General features: G+C 35.6%; 2 protein-coding genes across 2 annotated transcripts; one reads left to right on the forward strand and one right to left on the reverse strand.

The window, feature by feature from the left end:
* The first annotated feature begins 1,807 nt into the window (after positions 1 to 1,807).
* LOC142533430 (lipid droplet phospholipase 1-like) lies at positions 1,808 to 10,570 on the forward strand. Its single transcript, XM_075640189.1, has 10 exons — positions 1,808 to 1,854; positions 2,282 to 2,337; positions 2,701 to 2,767; positions 2,892 to 3,134; positions 3,846 to 4,009; positions 4,129 to 4,184; positions 9,490 to 9,542; positions 9,621 to 9,735; positions 9,853 to 9,950; positions 10,438 to 10,570. The coding sequence occupies exons 2-10, from the start codon at positions 2,294 to 2,296 to the stop codon at positions 10,507 to 10,509; spliced, it is 912 nt and encodes a 303-aa protein (XP_075496304.1). The 5' UTR covers positions 1,808 to 1,854; positions 2,282 to 2,293; the 3' UTR covers positions 10,510 to 10,570.
* Positions 10,571 to 11,386: 816 nt separating this feature from the next.
* Positions 11,387 to 12,264, reverse strand: LOC142533109 (ethylene-responsive transcription factor 2-like). The gene has a single exon (XM_075639750.1). The coding sequence runs from the start codon at positions 12,119 to 12,121 to the stop codon at positions 11,603 to 11,605; it is 519 nt and encodes a 172-aa protein (XP_075495865.1). The 5' UTR covers positions 12,122 to 12,264; the 3' UTR covers positions 11,387 to 11,602.
* Between the last annotated feature and the right edge of the window lie 11,582 nt (positions 12,265 to 23,846).

The raw sequence follows: 23,846 nt of genomic DNA on the forward strand, positions 1-23,846 counted from the left end.
AGTGTTAATAATTTGGGTCCCAAGTGACGAAACACAAATTGAAATGTCCACATGGAAAACTAAATGCAGAAACTCTTTTATTACATGAACCCAACAACTTTCAACAAACATCCAAACCCCAATTTTAATTAGTCTATACCACACGATTGAGTGAGCCCCCCCCCCCCCCCCCCCCCCCCCCTAAGTTCATTATATGCGATTATTTCAATCATAATAAAATTTTAGTATTGGGATAAATAATAATATAAATTAAACAATTTTCCGCATTAAATTTAAAATCTTCATTTTTTATTTGTTATTTTTATTATTTGATGTTGAGGAAATTTTATCAACGCATATAATTATATAAATGAACATTTTTTTTTTATGAAAATGTGAAAACTTGACGTCGCTAATATTTGATACGTACCGAGTAACTTGAAGAAGTAACATAATGGTATGCAAAGTCAGTGTGGTGCTTTTTTTGTTTAATTTAAAAACATTCAACCAAGGTAATTTTTAAAATGTAGTACTACACCCCACTAAAATATTTTCGTTTCTGGTATTAATAACTTGTACTAAACGCATCACCATTTTTCTATACAATTGTATAATAATGCTCTGAAATATATATTATATCAGACGAGATATCTAGGGAATTTAATTTTGGATTTGTAATTTTAAGGGAGAACTTTGTATATTTGTCTTTAAGCGATTTTAGTCCTATATATTGTCAAATTTCAGTTTTTGTCAGTTTTTTTTGTTGTTGTAATTTTAGTAATTTTTTACGTGATGTTGACGGTGCATATATGGCTCAAATATGACTCATCGTCATTTCAGATAAATGACTAAAATTGTCGAAAAATTAAAAATACACGACTGAAACTGAAATCGGATATGATGACTAAAATTGTCGGAAAAAAATACTTATAAAACAAAATATTAGTTTCCACAATACATTTGAACTTGAAAAGGAGATGCCTCAAAACATGAAATTGGAAAAAATACAAGGGAGACGAATGAAGGACTCGTAAATCATAATTACACACGACATACGGATTCAATGTATTGAAATACATTAAGACCCCAATGTCTCAAACCACCTTTCACCCCAGCCCCCTAAAACTCATGCAACATTTCCGAAGTCTTCGAGACAAGATTGAATCTTATAACTTTGCCCGGAACCTGCAAAATAAAGAAAGAATCACCTTCCGCCTCCGCTCTCTCGACCCCGAACAACCGAAAATATCGAGTAACTCGACCTGGACCTGCACTCCAACATCTCAGGATAAACTGCGGCAACAGGTGAAAGATCAACCTTGTACTTCATGTACCATTCCGAAAGATCTTTCTTCATCACGTATATATCGAACTGAATACATCGACGCCTTATGCCTATATAATTCAAGTGTCCATAAGATTCTCCAAAGTAACAGTTTGTTCTCCAATTCCAGCTATCCAAAGGCCTTGGCTATATTTGGCATCTGCATTGACCCTAGTACGTACTCGAACATCGTATAATGCTTCGTCACTTAGCCAGTGAATTGTGCCATTCCAGGAGATCCCATTTTCGAAATTCCCATCTGTTCTATTATATTAATAACAGTGTTTTAGTATTAAAAAAATATAATCATTATATTTAAACACATAATTTAGAGAATAAGTCATTTGAGACGTTAAAATGTCATATTCTACTCAAATTTGTTATTTTTTTTTCATCTTTTGATAATTGGTCACGAATAAATCATAATTTCACGTTTAGAATTTCAGCTGCTGTGAGCACAAGTGCCTGAAGAGAGGTGTTAAGGAGGTCGTAAAAATTATATGGCGCCGAGCAATTTGTCAAGATACTTCCTGACAAAATTTTTGTTCACTGTGAGTGGCAAATTCTGTATGTTAATCGCTTGCGATTCGAATCATATGCTGTCTGAAATTAACCTTTTAATTGTGAATTCCTTATCCATTCACTAAAAGGAATCCATAAGAGCTCATGCCGATAATCTCTCTCTGATCTTATGTGATAATATTTAATATGTAACACCTCATCTGTCCCCCGACCCATTATGACCTTTGTGCATTGTGCTTGATCGCTTCATTTTGTTATCTAGTGGAATCAGTGGCATCTGATTCACATACGCTATTCGTTCTTTTTCGTTACAAAATTGGATTAACATGCTACATTTCTTTTTCTGTTGTTAAAAAAGATGAATTTTACACAAATACTTCCAAGATTTTTAGCCTTTATCTTCAGTCATGATTAAGAGGGTTATGAAAAAATTGTTTTGCTCCATCGTTTTCCTAGGTTTGGTCCAATATGATTTATGAGTTAACAAACCAACGTCAACAGGCAAAGAGCAGGTACTGGTTTTGCTACAAATCTACCCAGCCCTTCAGTTTTACTAAGATCAATGGAGCTCGGGCTAGTGTTGGAATTGTTTTGTTCATTCTGTAATATACTTTAATAAGCTGTTTATTAAGCTCCTTGCTGTAGCATATTCAATGGTGTCAGTTCTAGGTTCTGTAACTACTGAAGTGGTTAAACTTTGAAATTCTTTGATTTTTTCCCAGAAGATACAATTTAGTCTCGAAAGGAAACAAATAAGAAGAATTCACATCTATTTAGCCTGCCAAGACCTAATAGACCTCGTTATATTCTACAGCTGTGTAAAAGTGGCTTGTTATGTCTGCTTCTCACTGGAGCATCATTGACCTTGTAGGTAGTGAAAGAAATATGGCTATGTTGACACTAGATGGTGTGGATGTAATGGGCGAGCGACTGGCCGAGGAGGTACATTCAGTTGTAGGCTGTATATTTTTTTCCTGTGTTTTGTTCCATGTAGCATCTTCAGGTGTCATCTATAAATTTTGGACGTCTACCATCATTTTGGTTTAAACTTTGACCTGCCATTTAGGTCCTTGAAGTAATCGAAAGGAAGCCCGGTTTGAAGAAAATCTCTTTCGTTGCACATTCTGTTGGGGGGCTTGTGGCCAGATTTGCTATTGGGAAATTATACAGATCTTCTAAAGGGGGGAGCATAGAACAAGTGTCCACCAATGAATGTAAAGAAGGGTCGAAGGGTCTAATCGCGGATTTGGATCCTGTGAACTTTATTACTGTCGCTACCCCTCATCTTGGTTCTAGGGGTAATAAGCAGGTAAATTTCTTATTTTTACTTCATTTAATCTCCTTAGCTCAATATTAATATGTCAAATATTATTTGAAACTTTGGATGATGGATATGTGAAGCAAATGACTAAACTGATACTAACTTGCATTGGTCCGGAAGAATTTTTAGGGGCTGATTGATAGTTTCAAACAGATACATCATTCCACATTGTTGTTAGACTGATTAAAAGTTCATTGACTTTGCTCTTCATGTTTGTTTTCAGCTTCGAATTTCAAAGAAGCGTAACACAAATTTATGGCTCACCAATCACATGCCTTGGATATTGAAAATTTGGCTAGCAGATTAAACATCTGAAACCGAAAACATTACTGTTTTGGACCGGGAATTTTCTGCCATTTTTTTCAATTTTTATTCAAGGAACTAGACTGCATTTTGGCACGTGGTTTTGTGTAATCTACAAGTCTAATAAGATGGAAAGACTTTTAATTACTGTACTGGTGCATGAATATGCGATACGCAATATTATATTTCTTTTTCACGTATCTGTCTGTTGTTGGCATGGGGTGACAGGGATCTTGTCGTTCTATCTTCAAGCATGGTCAATTAGGGTGTATTGAAACATGGGGAGCAAGGTTAAAGAGTCTTTTTTATTTCATCTCCAGGGACTCTGAATATTCTGATAGCAACCAAAATCTTATTCATGGTCAACCGATGTGTTCTGATATTTTCCTATTTCAGGTACCATTCCTTTTTGGTGTATCTGCATTTGAGAAAGTTGCTGGCCTTGTTATTCACTTGATATTTAGGAGAACAGGAAGACACCTGTTTCTCACAGATGATGATGAAGGAAAACCTCCTTTGCTAAAGGGTATGGTTGAAGATAATGGAGAATGTCAGTTCATGTAGGTTTCCCATCTCACTGACACGAACTAATTAAGAACTCATATCTGTTTCATGATTGTTATTCATTGGATTACTATTTTTATTGAGTGCCTTACAGTAATGCAACTCATTCATGTAGGTCTGCTTTACGATCTTTTCGACGCCGAGTGGCATATTCTAATGTTGGCTATGATCGTATCCTTGATACTGATTATTGCATATCATTACTTATCTTTGTTGATTACACTGGTCAATTGTCGGACAAAAAATTATGCTAACAATGGTGTAACTCAAATATTTTACGTTGTACAATGGTTCAAGTGGCATCTTTGAGTTGCTCTCCGGCAGCAGCAATCATTGCTCTGACAATTCCCCTCGAAGTGATCTCACCAATTTGTGACTCAGTGAAAATGGAGAACATATTTTGGCCCTGATATTATATTATAACTCCTTGCACCAAATTCAAGCTCATAGGAGTTGACACAATCCATAGTTTTATATTTAACATCTCTCAACATTTGGAAGAAGAAACTTATGATTATACACTGGGGATCTAACATTCATTAAGTTGGTCGCGCACGAAGCAACAAAGGGCATCTGAGATCAACTGAATGAAATATATGGGGCTTTGCGCTATAGGGATTTTGAACCTTTGGCCACGTGGGTGTGATACTATGTTGGTATATATGTATATGTATATTTCGATGCACTATATATATATTTAACAAGATATCATCCCTCCATTTTGTTGATTATACTGTTCAGTGTTTACGTGTACTATGTTGAATAAACATTAAATGTTTTTTTTGGTGGGTTTTTAAATTTAGAAATTAGTTGGAAAATAAAAGGTCAAGAGTTTTTTTGTAGTTGAAAGGCCAAGGGGTGATAAATGAGATAGTGGTCTTTTAATAGGATTTATTGGTTCTTGGTTATTTCTAGGCAAGTAGTATCTATATAAAGGTCTTGTTAATTCGTTTGAAGATGAGCAATTAAGTGGAATATATATATTAAAATTTGAAAGAATTTTGAGCTCCTATCTCTCTCCCCTCCACCAAAATAGCTTTCAAATTATACAAATTGGTATCAGAGCCGATGGAAAATTCCGGGAGAATATCAATAGGGGGTATGCCACTGCCACGACTCACAAAATCAAACTACGACAATTGGAGTATTCAGATGCGTGCATTGCTCGGTGCGCAGGATGCATGGGAAGTAGTCGAAAAGGGCTATGACGAGCCGGATGCAACAGGCAATCAAACCGCGAATCAGTTGAAGGCGTTGAAAGAAACGCGTATGAAAGACAAGACCGCTCTCTATTTCTTGCTCCAAGCTGTGGATGAATCGGGTTTCGAGATAATTGCCGGTGCAGAAACTTCGAAGGAAGCATGGGACACTTTGGAAAAGGTGTTCAAGGGCGCCGACCGAGTAAAGCAAGTAAGACTCCAAACTCTACGCGGCGAGTTGGAAAGTTTGAAGATGAAGATGTCAGAAGGGGTATCCGACTACATCTCGCGTGTGCAAACAGTGGTAAATCAACTTAAACGAAATGGAGAAACTCTAACTGATGCAACGGTGGTGGAGAAAATTTTGCGGTCACTGACCGAAAATTTTGAGAATGTCGTTTGTGCAATTGAGGAGTCAAAAAAATTTGGGAGAGATGACCATTGAAGAGCTTTCTAGTTCTCTTGAGGCACATGAACAACGCAAGAAGAAGAAGAACGAGTCTCTTGAAGAAGCGATGCAAGCCAAGGTATCTATCAAAGACGAAAAGGTCTTATATACTCAAAATATTCGTAGTAGAGGACGTGACCGTGGAGGTTACAGCAATAGTCGTGGTGGTAGAGTCCGCGGTCGAGGTGGATACTATGAGGAAAAGGGGCAGTCAAGCCAACAAAATTGGCGAGGTAAAGGACGAGGTCGTGGGAGAGGCGGACGATCAAATCATTCGAATATTGAGTGCTTCAAGTGTGGCAAGCTTGGCCACTATGCAAAAGAGTGCAAATCAAATGTCAAGTGTTATAATTGCGATAAGTATGGGCACTATTCAAAGGAGTGCTATTCCGAGAAAAGGGTAGAAGAAAATGCAAATCTAGTAGCGGAAGAGGAGACAAGAGAAGATGGTGTACTCTTAATGGCCTACAAAAATACCATTCTCGATAGCGATACGGTGTGGTATCTCGATACTGGCGCTAGCAACCACATGTGTGGGCACAAGCACCTATTTAAGGAGATGCGAAAGGTTGAGGATGGACACGTGTCATTCGGAGACGCATCAAAGATACAAGTAAAAGGCCAAGGTACTGTTCACTATTTACAAAAAGATGGTACGGAAGGATCAATCGATGATGTTTATTATGTACCTGATCTTAAGAGCAATATTTTGAGTATGGGGCAACTCATGGAGAAGGGATACTCGGTGTTCATAAAAAACCAAGTACTCCAATTAAAAGACAATTGAGGGTGCTTGGTAGCACGAGTCGAAATGGCAAAAAATCGGATGTACAAATTGAATTTGAGAAGCGTGCGAGAAAAATGTTTGCGAGTCAACATAGAAGACAAGGCGTCGTTGTGGCATTTCCGCTTTGGACACCTACATCATGATGGTCTAAAAAAGTTAGTAAAGAAGAACATGGTGCACGGGCTGCCGAACTTGGACTATGAGGGCAAATTTTGTGAAGAATGTGTGCTTGGCAAGCAAGCGAGGACCTCGGTTCAAAAGACGGCAGAATATCGAGCTAAACATACTCTCGAGTTGATTCATACCGACATATGTGGACCAATCACCACCGAATCTTTTAGCGGTAAAAGATACTTCATTTCCTTTATCGATGATTTCTCACGAAAAACTTGGGTTTATTTTTTGAAAGAAAAATCCGAGGCATTCGAGGTGTTCAAAAAGTTCAAAGTAATGGTGGAGAAGGCAACTGGTAGACACATCAAAGCCATACGATCCGATAGAGGTGGAGAGTATACTTCGACGGCTTTTATGAAGTATTGCGAAGAGCAAGGCATAAGGAGATTCTTGACTGCACCATACACTCCTCAACAAAATGGTGTGGCCGAGAGGAAGAACCGGACTATTCTCGACATGGTTCGATCGATGCTCAAGAGCAAGAAAATGCCGAAGGAATTCTGGGCAGAAGCCGTGCAATGTGCTATCTATGTACAAAATCGATGTCCACATGTGAAGTTTGATGATCAAACACCACAAGAGGCATGGAGCGGACAAAAGCCGACAGTTTCTCATCTCAAAGTGTTTGGTAGTGTGGCTTATGCACATGTACCGGATCAACAAAGAACGAAGCTCGAAGACAAAAGCAAAAGGTATATTTTTATTGGGTATGATGAGAAGACAAAAGGGTACAAGCTACTCGACCCGATAAGCAAAAAGGTGATGGTGAGTCGTGATGTGCGAGTAAACGAAGCAAGCGAGTGGGACTGGAACAATTTGATAGAGGGTATCATCAAAGTTGGAGAATCATCAGTCATTGTACCAACAAGCACACCAACAAACTCTGAAACTACCGATAATGAAGATGAATCAAGACAACCCAAAATGCGAAGTTTGCAAGATTTGTATGATTCGACAAATGAGGTGCACCTTGTGTGTCTTTTGGCAGATGCTGAAAATATCAGCTTTTAAGAGGCGGTACGAGACAAGAAGTGGCAAACTGCCATGAACGAAGAGATTAAGGCGATTGACCACAACAACACATGGGAGTTAGCAGAATTGCCGAAAGGAAGTCAGCCTATTGGTGTGAAGTGGGTGTTCAAGAAAAAGATGAATGCTCATGGCGAGATAGAACGGTACAAGGCGCGACTTGTTGTGAAGGATACAAGCTAAAGGCGGGAATTGACTATGACGAGATATTTGCTCATGTTGCAAGAATGGAGACAATTCGATTACTCATTTCACAAGCTGCTCAATTCAAATGGCCGATATTTCAAATGGATGTCAAATCGGCATTCTTGAATGGTGTGCTCGAAGAAGATATTTACATCGAACAACCACCCGGGTACGTGAAAGTTGGAGAAGAAAAGAAGGTGCTAAAATTGAAGAAGGCTCTTTACGGGTTAAAACAAGCACCGCGAGCATGGAATACACGTATCGATTCATATTTCAAGGAGAACGGGTTCAAGCAATGTCCCTACGAATATGCTCTTTACGCAAAGAAGAATGGAGGTAACGTGTTATTTGTTGCTCTTTATGTCGATGATCTCATTTTTATGGGTAACAATGATGAGATGATAGAAGAGTTTAAGGGCACAATGACACGGGAATTTGAGATGACAGATTTGGGCTTGATGAAGTTTTTTCTTGGTTTGGAGGTTAGACAAGTTGAGACGGGTATTTTTATATCACAGGAGACATATGCAAAAGAGATTTTGAAGAAGTACAAGATGGCAGACTGCAACCCGGTATCAACACCAATGGAACCAGGTGCAAAACTCTCGAAGTTCGATGGAGGAGAACGTGTTGATGCAAGTAGATACCGGAGTTTAATAGGAAGCCTTCGCTATCTCACATGCACAAGGCCGGATCTTTCTTTAAGTATCGGCATTGTAAGTCGGTTCATGGAGGAGCCAGTTTATTCACATTGGAAGGCGTTGAAGCGAATCCTACGGTACATCCAAGGGACGGTGTCATTGGGGTTGTTCTACTCAAAAGTAGAAGAATACAAGTTAGTTGGTTACTCTGACAGTGATTGGTGCGGAGACATAGACGATCGGAAAAGTACCTCGGGATATGTATTCTTTATGGGAGATACTGCATTCACTTGGCTTTCAAAGAAACAACCGATCGTGACGCTCTCGACGTGTGAAGCTGAATATGTAGCAGCATCTTGGTGTGTATGTCATGCGATATGGCTTAGAAATTTGTTGAGCGAGATGGAGCTAAAGCAACTAGGTGCAACCGTGATTCAAGTTGACAACAAGTCAGCAATTGAGTTGGCAAAGAACCCAGTAAACCATGAAAGAAGCACACACATCGACGTTCGTTTTCACTTTATCCGAGATCGTGTGAAGGAAGGAAGTGTGGAATTGGTGCATGTGGCAAGTCAGGATCAAGCTGCGGATATCTTCACAAAACCGCTATCAAAAATACTTCTTGACAAATGCAAGAAGATGATTGGCATGACGGACGGCAGAAGCATTTAAGTTTACGGGGGGGTTTTGTTGAATAAACATTAAATGTTTTTTTTGGTGGGTTTTTAAATTTAGAAGTTAGTTGGAAAATAAAAGCTCAAGAGTTTTTTTGTAGTTGAAAGGCCAAGGGGTGATACATGAGATAGTGGTCTTTTAATAGGATTTATTGGTTCTTGGTTATTTCTAGGCAAGTAGTATCTATATAAAGGTCTTGTTAATTCGTTTGAAGATGAGCAATTAAGTGGAATATATATATTAAAATTTGAAAGAATTTTGAGCTCCTATCTCTCTCCCCTCCGCCAAAATAGCTTTCAAATTGTACATACTAGTCTTCCTGACAAATAATGCTTAGATATTGTGGGATGGAGAACTTCATCAATTAGGCGCACCAGTGAACTTCCTGAGGTAGTATTATCTTTAACATGCAGGTGTGATCTTGATATCATTTCCAGTCACTTGACGAGCCATGTTTCGTTTTTCTAGTGGGAAGATTCAGTAGATGAAAAATATCCTCATGTTGTGTATGAAGAGCACTGCAAAGCATGTGATATGCCATGTGAGTCTCCGAAAGAAGATGATGGTTTGGACGAGCTGGAAGGTTTGTAACTTTCTCTTCATTATCTTTGTTTGCGTAACTAGCTGTTTAGGTATATAGTTGGGCTTTATGTTTTGAGTTCTTGTTAAAGTTATCTCATTTTTGGCGTCAATGATGCAGAAGAATTATTAAATGGCCTATCCCGGCTGTCATGGGAGAAAGTAGATGTTAGCTTCCACAGCAGCAGACTGAGATTCGCTGCTCATAGTGTTATTCAGGTGTGGCTTTCATTCTCTTTTTCCACGTTTCCTTGGAATAATTTTTTTTTAAAAGAAACTATTTGATATCGATTCAAATTATGTTAAATTCAATTTGAATCATTTTATTCTTGAGGAGCATGAATCATGCACGACCCTCCTACACTCAAGATGGAGTACGATATATTCACGGCCATATATGTTGCTTCATCTCTCCTACAGTTTGTTTTTTTCTTTTGGAAATCCTGTCGGTTGCTTTAATTACCGTGGTGGCGCATTGAGTGATTTCGTTGTAAATCTCAACCCAACTTCATTGCATTTTGCTCCTTCCTTTTTCCCTTCCGTCATGTGCTTGGTCGCAGTTCACTCAATTTCACATCTTCTGACTGGCTAGTTTAATCGTCCATGTTACAAAATCTAAGCTGTGTTCTCATCAATACCGTCGACAACTTTTGGGACATACCCAAGCTTATATTCATTCTTACGTTGCCATGTCTATGATTTATAGGTCAAGGATTCGAACATGCATTCCGAAGGTGCTGACGTTGTACAACATTTGATCGATCATTTTCTTTTATAGAAGCCCAGTAACACGATGATTGATTATAACATTCATACAGCCGGGGGATTCTTGGGACTAATATTCTCTTATATAATAACCTCAGTATTAAAAAACGATGACTTGTAATTTCGAATGGTACGAGGTTTGAATCTTGGCCTTCCTGGAAACAAGTCCCAGAAAAGAAATATCGTGATTGTTCAATTAATTATCGGAATTTTTGTGTACATGATCTCTATCCGCAAATCGAATACTTTTGTCATTAATTCATATAGAGTAAACTGTAACCATTTCTTTGTTGTTTCGGTGCTTCCCATTTTGTTGCTTTTACTAAATTTAATGTACGTAGTTTAATTTGATGTTTTTGTTTTTCAAATTTGATGTGTTTTGTTTTTTCAAATTTGATGAATGATTATATGTGGAAATATAAATCATTATATATATATATATATATATATATATATATAATAAAATTATACATGCATTACATTTAATTATTTATAAAAATTTGAGTAATTCGATGGAAACATATTCTTCACAGAAACAATATCTTAAGCATCGTGGAAGTTAAAGATTAAAATAATAATATGTATATTAATAGTGTAAAAAATATTATATTCTTGGAGACCTTAATCTACTACTCAACGAAAAAAATATAATTAGTCATAAAATATTCGAAATTTACCTGATCTAATAGCTACAGCTATACCTGAAGAGTTATAACACCGAGGGGGGTGATTTTACCGTGCAAACACAAACTTAATCTTTCCTCGTTAACCCTTTTCATACAAGAAAAAAATGACAGAAAATGATCATCGACTTCAATATTCAGAACTTTATACATATGGAGTCCAAACTGATTCTAAATGATATCATCGCGCGCGCACAAATTATGCAGTTTCTTCTGCTACCAAGTACCAACTTCTTGCCATACAAAACATGATATTTATTACATAATTTACATTTAGATATTGCATAAAGTTTGAAACTATATTGTTATTTTTTGATCTGGTATATTTCCATATTCTGATAGAACAGATGAAAGCTTTGTATGGAGAAGGTTTTTTAAAGGAAAAAAAGCATGAAGTCTTAACAAAATTATGCGAACTTCCAATCACACACCTCTTCTCCTCTTCCGGACAGTGTTCTCCGGCGGGTCAAATCTGCCGGCTTCCATCGGAAAGTTCAGAATAGCTTTTCTCCCCCTCATCCTGTACGCAGCACAATCATACGCCCTTGCCGCGTCAATATCATTGTCGTAAGTCCCCAACCATACCCGACAGCCATTCCGAGCAGGGTCACGGATCTCCGCCGCGTACTTCCCCCATGGCCGCCTCCGCACCCCTCTGTAACGCCTTCCAACTGCAGCAACAGCATCCGGCCTCACGGGGGCCGTCTCGGGGACCGCTTTCACCGCACTGGATATGGTCTTGTCTGGTCTTGGCTCAGCTGCAAATAAATCAAAGGGGGGATTGAAAATTCCAGAAACGAGGGAGTCGGGTTGGTTTAGACCCGAAACGAAGTCCGGGACAGGAGAAGTGAAGTCGATTGGGTTAAGGTCGGGAGTGAATTCGCCGAGGAGGTGTTGGCGTATGAGGTCCAAGGTTAACGAGGAATCTGATGATGTTGTCATGGAGAATTTAGATCTGCAACAAATCGTCAACACACAGATAATCTATGTACACATGACGCAGAGATTATTATTTACATATGAATGTTTGTGTTTACTGTTTAGAGTCACGTGTACATTTTTCCTTCTGCATGACACATGTAAAATTATATAAAGGTATTATATTTTGTACGCCTTTTATTGGACATTTTAAGCGTCGTCCAATGTTAAGTATATTGTTAATCTGTTAAATTTAATACTTAATTAAACAAAGATTAATGTATAATCACAAATCGATATCTTTTTCTCTAGAGTTTCTCTCTTTACGGTGGTGACTTGAGCGTCGGAGTCATGAGGTTTATTGTTTGTATCTGTGCAAGAGCTGTTAGAGTAGATGTCCTGCAAGCCAACTGTTGGCTAGGGAATTTATTGACTCAAGTGTAATAAACAATCTTTATTTTAATATAATTTAATTTTTTATGGTCTTGTTTTACTTTATCTGTATACCCATGCAATCAGCATAGATAAAGTCCTTGATTATACTTTAATACTAATGAATCGTAATTCGATGTTGAAACTCATTTGTAAACATTGTATGATCTAAATTCGTTCCTAGTCGATTCAGCCGCCTAAAACATGGATAAAGGTCGCTTGAGCTCGCGACTAGCATCTGTGATATTGTGTACTGCATTTCTTGGTAAGGGCATAGAGATGTCCAAACATGCAGATGTGTAGTTATATGATGATTATACCGAACAACCCTCCCTCGGACTTTCCAAGTGGTTTTCATTCATCGAGAGGATGAGTCCGTGGTTATGATTGTACACCATTAGTCCTTACGACCCGGGACAACACTGAGGCTCTATATGCTAGGGATGTGCTTTGACTCGTTTACCGGCTCCAGGAGAGTCATCAGGTGGCGAGGTTGGGTACAGTTGCGACACATATAAGAGCCAGTGCATTGTAGTCGGGGATTCAACGCTCACCTGCAGGTGTGGATATCCTATATGATCTGATGAAATTATAGTGCGTGGAATCTCTGGCCAGAGTATGAGATGTACGTTAGAGAAGGAGTTCTCCAACCGTACATGCGATGCCACTATTTATAGTTATCACATAGTTATCGAATTATTATGCAACCCTCGATGAACCAATGGTTGCAGATTCGATCGGGATATATGAGATGAAGGGACCGTACTGTACGTTAATCATAATCGACTGGTTCTTGCAGGCACTATCAGTGATACCTAGGGGATTATGGGGCGATGCTACTAGACGCTCTTACCATGATCCGATGGGTGCAATCAGAAACGAGTTCTGACATTCTTAATCAATGCGTTGATGAAAAGAATGAGGCTAACTAGGGTAAGCCCGAATAAGAATAAATATTATTCTGAATCACAAAGAGTTGTGAACCCACGGCTAGCTGTATCCCTGAACCATTGATGGTCACACAAGTACTGGATCATTTGTTCCCGTTGAGAGAATAAATTCAAGGAATTGAATTTATATTATGATATAGTAAATTCAAGGAGTTGAATTTGTGATAATAAAATTTGGAGAGAATAAATTCAAGGAGTTGAATTTATGAAATAGTAAATTCAAGAAGTTGAATTTATGAATCTATAAAATTTGGAGAGAATAAATTCATGGAGTTGAATTTATAAAATTTGAGAATTTAATTTATTAAACTCAAAAGTTGAGTTTATTAAATATTAAATTTTGGAGGTGATAAATTCAAGAAGTTGAATTTATAATTTAAATATTAAATTCAAATGTTGAATTTATAATGTATTTAATTTATTAAGCTCAAAAATTGAGTTTATTAAATATTACATTAAATATAGTGGGGAGTATGTTTAATGGGCTTGTAGGAGTACAAATCCAACATACTAAATAATTAAAGTTCTTAATGGACTTTGATTAATTAATTAAACTAGTTGGACTAGCCCAATTAATTAATCAAGTCCATTAATGTTAATTATGTGTATTAGGTCTTGGCTTAATTATAAATAGGAGTGATCAAGCCATAACCCTAGCCACCACCCTTTGAGAAACTCGAAAATTCCCTCTCCCAATAGTCACAAAATTCGGCCACCCTTCTTGCAAAAGGGTTTTTGAGCCGCCTCTCAGATTTTGATCTCCAAAGTCAAAACTTCTTCCAAATATTATAGTGCTATTTGGAAGAGGAACAAATCATCTAGTCGTGGACCTGATTAGAAGAATAAAGAAAGGAGTCATTGAAGAAAGTTCGTAGGGATTCATCAAGAGCTACGTTCGCTTATACCGGCGTAGTTGGAGCCAAGTGACTTAATCACCAAAGGTATAAAATTTTTACGCCCTCTGAATGTTGATTCAATAAACCATACGAGTGCCCAAATCAAACAATATCTTGAATGTCAATATCTAAAAATTTTTAAACTTCCGCAGCGTTTGGGGCACGAGAAAACCGGGATCCAACAAGAGCTACCTACGTTGGATCTCATGTTACCGACCTACAAAATAAGACCATCTTCTGAGTCAGAATCGGCAGCTTTTCTACCCCCAATTTTCCCGAGTCACACCACCCATGATTCAACATATAATGCATGAAATAATCATGTTCTTCAATCAGATGGATGCATGAATGTGTCCATAGTTGAAGTTCCAACAATAATATTCTGCTAAAAGTTTATAATTCATTCCTATTCAGAAATGGTGTTTCGTCTCTAGCTTGTCTTTTTCTACGTTGACGAATAATGTACATATATATATATATATATTATTTAATTATTTGTTACAATTATTTTAACTGCGATACGTTTATTACGCGTGGTGTATTCATGTAAACCACGCAATATATTAAAATATTGATTTTTTACATAGAAAATTTCATATTTATTTATCTATATAATAACATGGCTGTGACCAAAACATTATATATTGATTAAATTTGTTGACTTCAAGGAAAGAGGTCACCGAGAAAGAATTTTGAATATTATTGAAACCAAAGTTGAAAAATGAGCAGCTGTCACAATTTTTGACAAATTGATGCTATTAATTAATATTGCTTTGTAGACTTAATTAATATTGGCGATTTTTTGTTCCATTGCCATACCATTGGAAAAGTGACTCTACCGCACACGCACACAAAGAGAAGTTTTTTTTATTTAATTTAAAAAATTGGTCAAATCTCAGTCTTAGTTCCATATATTTCAATTGAACAATTTTTTCACCGGATTACTAATATAACGTTACATACTGTGTCGACCAACACCATGCGTGTCAGTATTCTATCGGCACTACGTGAAAGAAAAAAAAAAAAAAAAAAAAAAAAACTAACAACAACCGATACAGTGGATTAATACTTAAATTTATAACATGACCAAAGCAATATATACACACATATATATATAACCGAATTAATTTGTAATTTTCTGCCAAGTTAAAAATCTGTCCACTGAAATCAACTCATAATTTATTAAATTATTATCATAAAATAAATTCGAATGACAGAATAATTTGGTGGACTTGACATGAAAATGTTTTGTTGTGTAGCGACGGCCACTTGATCAAAGGCCCAACAAGCCCGGTACGTCAATTATCAAGGACCCACATCAAATTTTTGTTTTTCAAATAAAATAATATGTATTTTTCCCTTTAAAAAAATCTTGAGAAAAAAGGATAATCGGTACTATATATTCATGTATATATACAAATGAAATCAACTTATAGTGATCTTTTTTTAAAAAAAAAATCCAACCTATAGTTTTTCATCATAGATATACAGTGGCGGAGCCACATGTCTAAATACCCGGGTTAGTCCAATTTTTTTAAAAAATATATATATGAAAATTTTGTATAATTTTGGATTAATATGATATTAGTCGCTTAGATCAATTTAAAATATTAAAAAATTTTAGAATTTAAAATTCAGGTCCGGGCAGAGCCATATTCTGGCTCCGCCTCTGTAGATATACCATGCTATAAATTAAAGAGATATATCTCTCTATATATACTTTTGTATTTATTCCCATGTATTTGATATTTACTTCATTTATTAATATTAATTATAAAAAAAATATATTTAAAGAAAGTCAGCACCAAATACGACATGAGAGGTGATCGATCAGGTGCATTCAAAAAACCCTATTTCAGTGGTCCAAGCAACATAAGTAACAAGAGAAATAGTCAAAAAAGTACTAACGTCAACAATTTATTATCATATAAATAGATAAAACACATTATATAATGTTTTCTAAGACAACCGAAACGTAAATGAAATAAAATCCCTTGATTTTTATTTTTTTTTTAATACAAGAAAGAAAATCCACAACGTAAATGAAACAAAATTACCAAATTTGTTTAAAACGAGAAAATCTAAATCATGGATGGAGAGAATTAAGACATTGAATGTTTTGAAATTAACCCTATAATCATAATTTAGTTTTTCCTAAACTTAAGGGTTTTAACATTATTATTATTATTATTATTATTATTATTATTATTATTATTATCATCATCATTATAACCTGATTTTGTTAAATCCAGATCTCCCAACTCAGCTGGCAAATGGCCTGTTCCATCAGTGTCCACATCCCCTTCGATCGTCATGCCTTCGATCTTTGCTGCTATCGCATCAATCTCTGTCTTGCAAACCAAACAAAAATGTATTATCATTTTCTTTAATCTTTGTACGTAATTACAAAGAAATTTTATTTTACGTTTGAACATATTTGATATACTATATTTGATCATCTCACGTTAATTATACGAACACCCGAATTAGAGATATCGTCTCAATTTACCTTATAATATTTGTGTAGTATGAAACGATACACGATTTGTGGAGCAGATGATTTCATTCCAAGGCATGATTCAAATTCTAATACTAAAATATTATAATTTACCGGGATTTGAGAAAACCCAAAGAATCAAGGCACAAGAGAGCAGGACAAATGGTATGACATGAACTGCACTTTCTGAGAATTTAGCGCGAACTCTTTCCTTCTTGGCCGTCTCAGACAGAGGCTCGTACACCGGAAGCTCGCTCGCCTCCAACGACAGTGCCCTTAGAGCTGCCGACACCTTCGATGAAGGGGACGATGAATGGTAACTAAAGTGATCGTCCGAAAACCGATTCGTGCTAGCCGATCTGTACATACTTTGTGCTCGATGTATGTTTATGTATTATAAGATTTGATAAATATAAAAGAAGTCGATCGACTAAAAAGGCAAGGATCTGGGATGATTTTGAATGTTTGGGGTGCCAAATCTCGAGGATTATGTTGGATTTGAACAGGTATTTTTCTTGGAATAAATCCTCGTATGATCATTAAAATATGTGTCCTGATTTGGGGAGTTTGACGATGTGCTAGAATTTTCCTATAAATAGAAGTTTGGATGAATACATGACATGATGTGCTATTATTCGGGTTAGTTTTCCACATGTTACGTGCCTAGTGCAACGCATACATCTTTTTATTTATTTAATTTAATTTAATCTTCATCTTAAATCTATGTAATATCTTAAACAAAAAAACATCATTTATTAGAGTATTTTTTGGCATCTAGTTATTCTAAAACGATCTTACTGTTGTGAAAAAATAAAAATTTATGGTAAAAAGTAAAAATCTCAAACTCTCAAAATTTACCAAACTACACACTTTATAATATTTTTCTCTCTACTCAATTGTGATTTTCTTCACAAATGAGAGATCTATTTATAGGAAATCTTTACAAACAATCCAAAAATAAAATACATCATTACCTACGTCATCACACACTAATTTTCAATATTTACAACTCTTATTTTCAACATTCAAATATTCAACATTCAAAATATCCAATACACACATTTTAAATATATTTTTCAACACTCCTCCTTGTGATAATGATCATAATGATTGTCTTCATTACGTGTTTTTATAATGCCTCGTTAAAAACCTTACTAGGAAAAACCCATTGGGATAAAAACCATAGCAAGGGAAAAAGAGTGCAGTCATGTAAACTCCCCCTCATGTTGACACGAACAATTCTTCACAAATTTCGTAGATTGCGCATCTCAATATTATATATATGCTTTCTGAATATTGTCGTAGGAAGCGCCTTTGTGAAGAGATCTGATAAATTTTCACTTGATTGAATGTGACGAACATCAATACATTTATTCTTCTCAAGCTCCTTGGTGAATGCGAAGAACTTAGGAGGAATATGTTTAGTTCTGTCGCTTTTTATGTATCCTTCTTTCATTTGAGCAACACATGCAACATTATCTTCATATAGTATCACAGGTTTCTCGTCGAATGATAATCCGCATGAGATTTGGATATGTTGGGTCATTGATTTTAACCACACACATTCTCGACTTGCTTCATGTAGTGCAATAATCTCGGCATGATTTGATGAAGTTGTTACGAGCGTTTGTTTCTGTGAACGCCAAGAAATTGCAGTGCCTCCACGAGTAAAAACATATCCAGTTTGAGAACGTGCCTGGTGTGGATCAGATAAGTATCCAGCATCGGCATAACCAATTATACTTGGATTAGCATCTTTTGAATACAAAAGTCCCAAGTCTGTCGTTCCTCGTAGATAACGGAATATATGTTTAATTCCGTTCCAGTGTCTCTTTGTTGGATATGTGCTAAATCTTGCCAACAAATTTATGGCAAAAGATATATCAGGCCTTGTACAATTTGTAAGATACATAAGGGCACCGATAGCACTTAGATATGGTACTTCTGGACCAAGAATATCTTCATCTTCTTCACATGGTCGGAATGGATCCTTTTCTATGTTTAATGATCTAACAACCATTGGAGTACTTAAAGGATTTGATTTATCTATTAAAACGTTTAAGGATATTTTCTGTATAATTTGTCTGGTGAACAAACATTCCACATTCTTTTTGTTCAATTTGTAAACATAGACAATACTTGGTTTTTCCAAGATCCTTCATTTCAAATTCTTCCTTCAAGTATGACACAACTTCTTGAATTTCCTTATTCGTTCCAATGATGTTTAAATCATCAACATATACAGCAATAATTACGCATCCGGATGTTGTTTTCTTAATGAAAACACAATGGCATATTGAATTATTTATATATCCCTTTTTCATCAAGTGATCACTTAGTCGATTATACCACATTCGACCAGATTGCTTTAACCCATATAATGATCTTTGTAATTTCACAGAATAACATTCTCTGGGTTTTGAACTTTGTGCTTCAGGCATCTTAAATCCTTCAGGGATTTTCATATATATATTACTATCAAGTGATCCATATAAGTAAGCTGTAACAACATCCATAAGACACATTTCTAAATTTTCAGATACCGCCAAGCTAATCAAATACCGAAACGTAATTGCATCCATCACGGGAGAATACGTTTCTTCATAATCAATTCCAGGACTTTGAGAAAAACCTTGTGCAACAAGTCGAGCTTTATATCTCACTATTTCATTTTTCTCATTTCGCTTTCGAATAAAAACTCATTTGTATCCAACAGGTTTTACACCTTCAGGTGTAAGGACTATAGGTCCAAAAACATTACGTTTATTTAGCGAATCCAATTCAACCTGGATGGCTTCTTTCCATTTTATCCAATCCTGTCGATTTTTACATTCACCAAAAGATTTTGGTTCATGATCTTCATTATCATTTATGATGTCGATTGCCACATTATAAGAAAATATATTATCAATTTCTTCTATATTTTTTTGGTTCCATATTTTTCCAGTATTAATGTAATTGATAGAGATTTCATGATTCTCGTCAGTTTGTGGTTCTGACAGAATATTTTCATCATCATGTGTTTCTTCAGGAACACCATTCTCTATTTTGTGATCATCATGTGTTTCTTCAGGAACATCATTCTTTATTTTGTGATCATCGTGTTTCTCTATAAATTTTCTTTTTCGAGAATTTTTATCCTTGGAACCAACCTGACCTTCCACGCTTCAGGCGTTTAATGACATCATGAGTATCTTCAATTTGTTTCTTTGGAATTTCAATTCGAGCAGGGGCATTTGCAGCATGTATATATGATTTAGTTACCCCTTTTGTGTCAGCAAATGCATCTGGTATTTGATTGGCTATTCTTTGCAAGTGTACAATTTGTTGTACATCTTTTTCACATTGTTTTGTTCTTGGATCCAGATGTAACAATGATGATACATGCCATGTAATTTTCTTTTCGGTATGTTTCTGTTCTACCCTTAACATTGGGAAGATTTCCTCATTAAATGACAATCAGCAAGACGTGCTGTGAACACGTCGCCTGTCTGAGGTTCAAGATATCGAATGATTGATGGACTATCATAACCGATATAAATTCCAACCTTTCTTTGAGGTCCCATTTTCTTTCGTTGCGGTGGTGCAATAGGCACATACATCATACATCCAAAAATTCTCAGATGAGAAACGTCTGGTTCTTTACCAAATGCAAGTTGCAATGGGGAGTATTTATGATATGCACTTGGTCTGATGCGAATTAATGAAGCAGCGTGTAAAATTCCATGTCCCCGTATAGAAATAGGGAGCTTTGTTTTCATAATCATTGGTCTAGCAATCATTTGCAGACGTTTAATCAATGATTCAGCCAATCCATTCTGTGTATGTACATGAGCAACATGATGCTCAACAATGATTCCCATAGACATACAATAATCATTGAAATTTTGGGAAGTAAATTCACCAGCATTATCAAGTCTAATTTTCTTGATTGTATAATCGGGAAATTGATTCCTCAATTTTATTATTTGAGCAAGTAATCTTGCAAATGCAACATTTCGAGTTGACAATAAACATACATGTGACCATCTGCTGGAGGCATCAATCAATACCATAAAGTATCTGAATGGTCCACATGGTGGATGGATTGGTCCACAAATATCACCCTGAATACGTTCAAGAAACATTGGTGATTCAGTTTGGATTTTGGCTGGTGATGGTCTTATAATAAGTTTTCCAAGAGAACATGCTTTACATTGAAACTTATTATTCTGAAAGATCTTCTGGTCTTTCAGCGGATGACCATGTGTATTTTCTATAATTCTTCGCATCATTGTTGAACCAGGATGTCCCAATCGATCATGCCAATTGGTTAATATTGAAGAATTATCAACTACCATGTTTGATTCAATCGGACTTATATGTGTATAATGCAATCCAGTAGGGAGCATTGGTAGTTTTTCAATCACATATTTCTTTCCTGATTTATATGTGATAAGAGACATATATTTCTTATTCCCTTCATTCATTGTTTGAGTATCATACCCATGGGAATATATATCATTAAAACTCAACAAATTTCTTTGCGATTGTGGTGAATATAAAGCATCATTGATCAAAAATTTTGTACCATTAGGTAACAAAAATTGTGCTTTACCACATCCTTTAATCAAATCTACCGGACCTGATATTGTATTCACCGTTGTTTTTGTTGGTTTTAGTTCCAAGAAATATCTTTTATCTCGGAGGATAGTGTGCGTTGTACCACTATCGGGTATGCAAACTTCAGCTTTGCTCATAGCATTTTCCATTTTTTTTTAACTTCAAAAAAATATGCAATGAAATAAAATTACTGGCAATATATATTTAAATATAACACATATCATAATTATACAATAAAACATTATATGGATACATGAAAAATAAATTATTGTACATTTATATTCTACCACTATATTGTTCATTTTCAGAGAAATCATTGAGAAAATCTGCAGCATCAATATTGTTCATTTCTATCCCACCAACATATTGATCATTTCCAGAGAAATCATTCATAAAATCACCAGCATCAAAATGAGTTGAATCACTCAAACGGTCACTGCGTTCAGTGAAGTTGGTCTCCTTTTCTTTCCTCTTTAATGATTCTTTATAAAGTTTACAAAGGTGTTCAGGGGCTCGACAAATTTTGGACCAATGTCCTGGAGTACCACATCTGAAACAAGAACTTTCATATCTTTTTGAGTGATTCTCATTAACACTTGTATTCTCATGATGCCTTTTCTGTGGATGGTTTGGGACGCTCTTTTGAGATGAATTATAAAAATAACTATCTCTATTATTTTCAAAACCACGGCCTCGACCACGACCACGTCCACTTCCACGACCTTGACCTCGACCTCGACCAAAACCTTGTCTTTGAATTTGATTTTGGTTTCCAGGTTTAAATTCATTTTTACTTACAACATTTACTTCTGGAAATGCTGTTGATCCAGTGGGTCGGAACTGATGATTTCTCATTAATAGCTCGTTGTTTTTTTCCGCCACAAGAAGACAGGCGATGAGTTCAGAATATCTCGCAAATCCATGTACTCTATATTGTTGCTGTAGAGTAATATTTGATGCATGAAACGTGGAAAATGTTTTTTCAAGCATTTTCGATTCTGTGACCTCATGTCCACAAAATTTTAGCTTCGAGATTATTCGATACATCGCTGAATTATAATCGCTGACTTTCTTAAAATCTTGGAATCTTAACATATTCCATTCATCACGGGCGGTCGGAAGTATAACTTCTCTTATATGTTCAAATCTTTCTTTCAATCCTTTCCACAAAGCCATGAGATCTTTTTCAATTAAATATTCACATTTCAATCCCTCGTCGAGATGTCGATGCAAAAATATAATGGCTTTTGCCTTTTCTTGTGATGTCGATATGCCATTTTCTTTTATTGTCTCACTTAGACCCAATGACTCAAGATGCATTTCTACATCGAGAGTCCATGGCATATAATTTTTTCCCGTGATGTCGAGCGCAACAAATTCGAGCTTTGTCAAATTTGACATGGTGGTACTAAAAAAATTTACGACGCATTTTATTAGTTAATGAATATTGCAATACAAAGTAATGGATAAACAACAAGTACAAACATTTGTAAAAATAAAGAAAACACACGAGGAGGATATTCTCCGATAAATAAAAGACTCGTGAGTATGATAACCAAAATAATTAAAAATAACCTTGAGAAAGCCATCTTCTTTTTTCTTCGAAAATTTAGTGAAGAATAATTTTTAGAGAAGAAGAGAAAGTTGGAGTGATTGAATGTGTTTATGAGATCATATTTATAGGGCAAAAACTAGCCGTTTTGTTACCGTTTATGACCGTTGGTGTATAAAAAAATAAAGGTATGTATTTGTATAATTTTATGGTAATAATATGGTGTATATAATATTAGACATATTTAAATAATTATGTATATCATATCATATTATTATAATGATGTGTCATAAGATATTTTATTTAAAAATCTTATAAGCTTTTATACTTGTCGTATCCCTTACCGGGAGTGTGGGATGTCGTCTTAACATCCTCCCAGGATTTATAACAAGTTTTTGAAAAATTTATTTTTATTATTAATAATAACATTATATTATATATTAAATATATACACAATAAATAAATAACAGTAAAATAAATATTATTACTTTTGTTACCTTTTTTTTCTGTTTGGAGCTTGAAAAAGTATGGAGGACTTTTAGAGCTTCGTGCTGATAACGTGTTGTGAAAAAGTAAAAATTTATGGTAAAAAGTAAAAATCTCAAACTCTCAAAATTTACCAAACTACACACTTTATAATATTTTTTCCTCTACTCAATTGTGATTTTCTTCACAAATGAGATATCTATTTATAGGAAATCTTTACAAATAATCCAAAAATAAAATACATCATTACCTACATCATCACACACTAATTTTCAATATTTACAACTCTTATTTTCAATATTCAAATATTCAACGTTCAAATATTCAATACACA

The sequence above is a fragment of the Primulina tabacum genome, chromosome 18, assembly GCF_025594145.1.
Source record: "Primulina tabacum isolate GXHZ01 chromosome 18, ASM2559414v2, whole genome shotgun sequence".
NCBI classification, from domain to species: domain Eukaryota; kingdom Viridiplantae; phylum Streptophyta; class Magnoliopsida; order Lamiales; family Gesneriaceae; genus Primulina; species Primulina tabacum.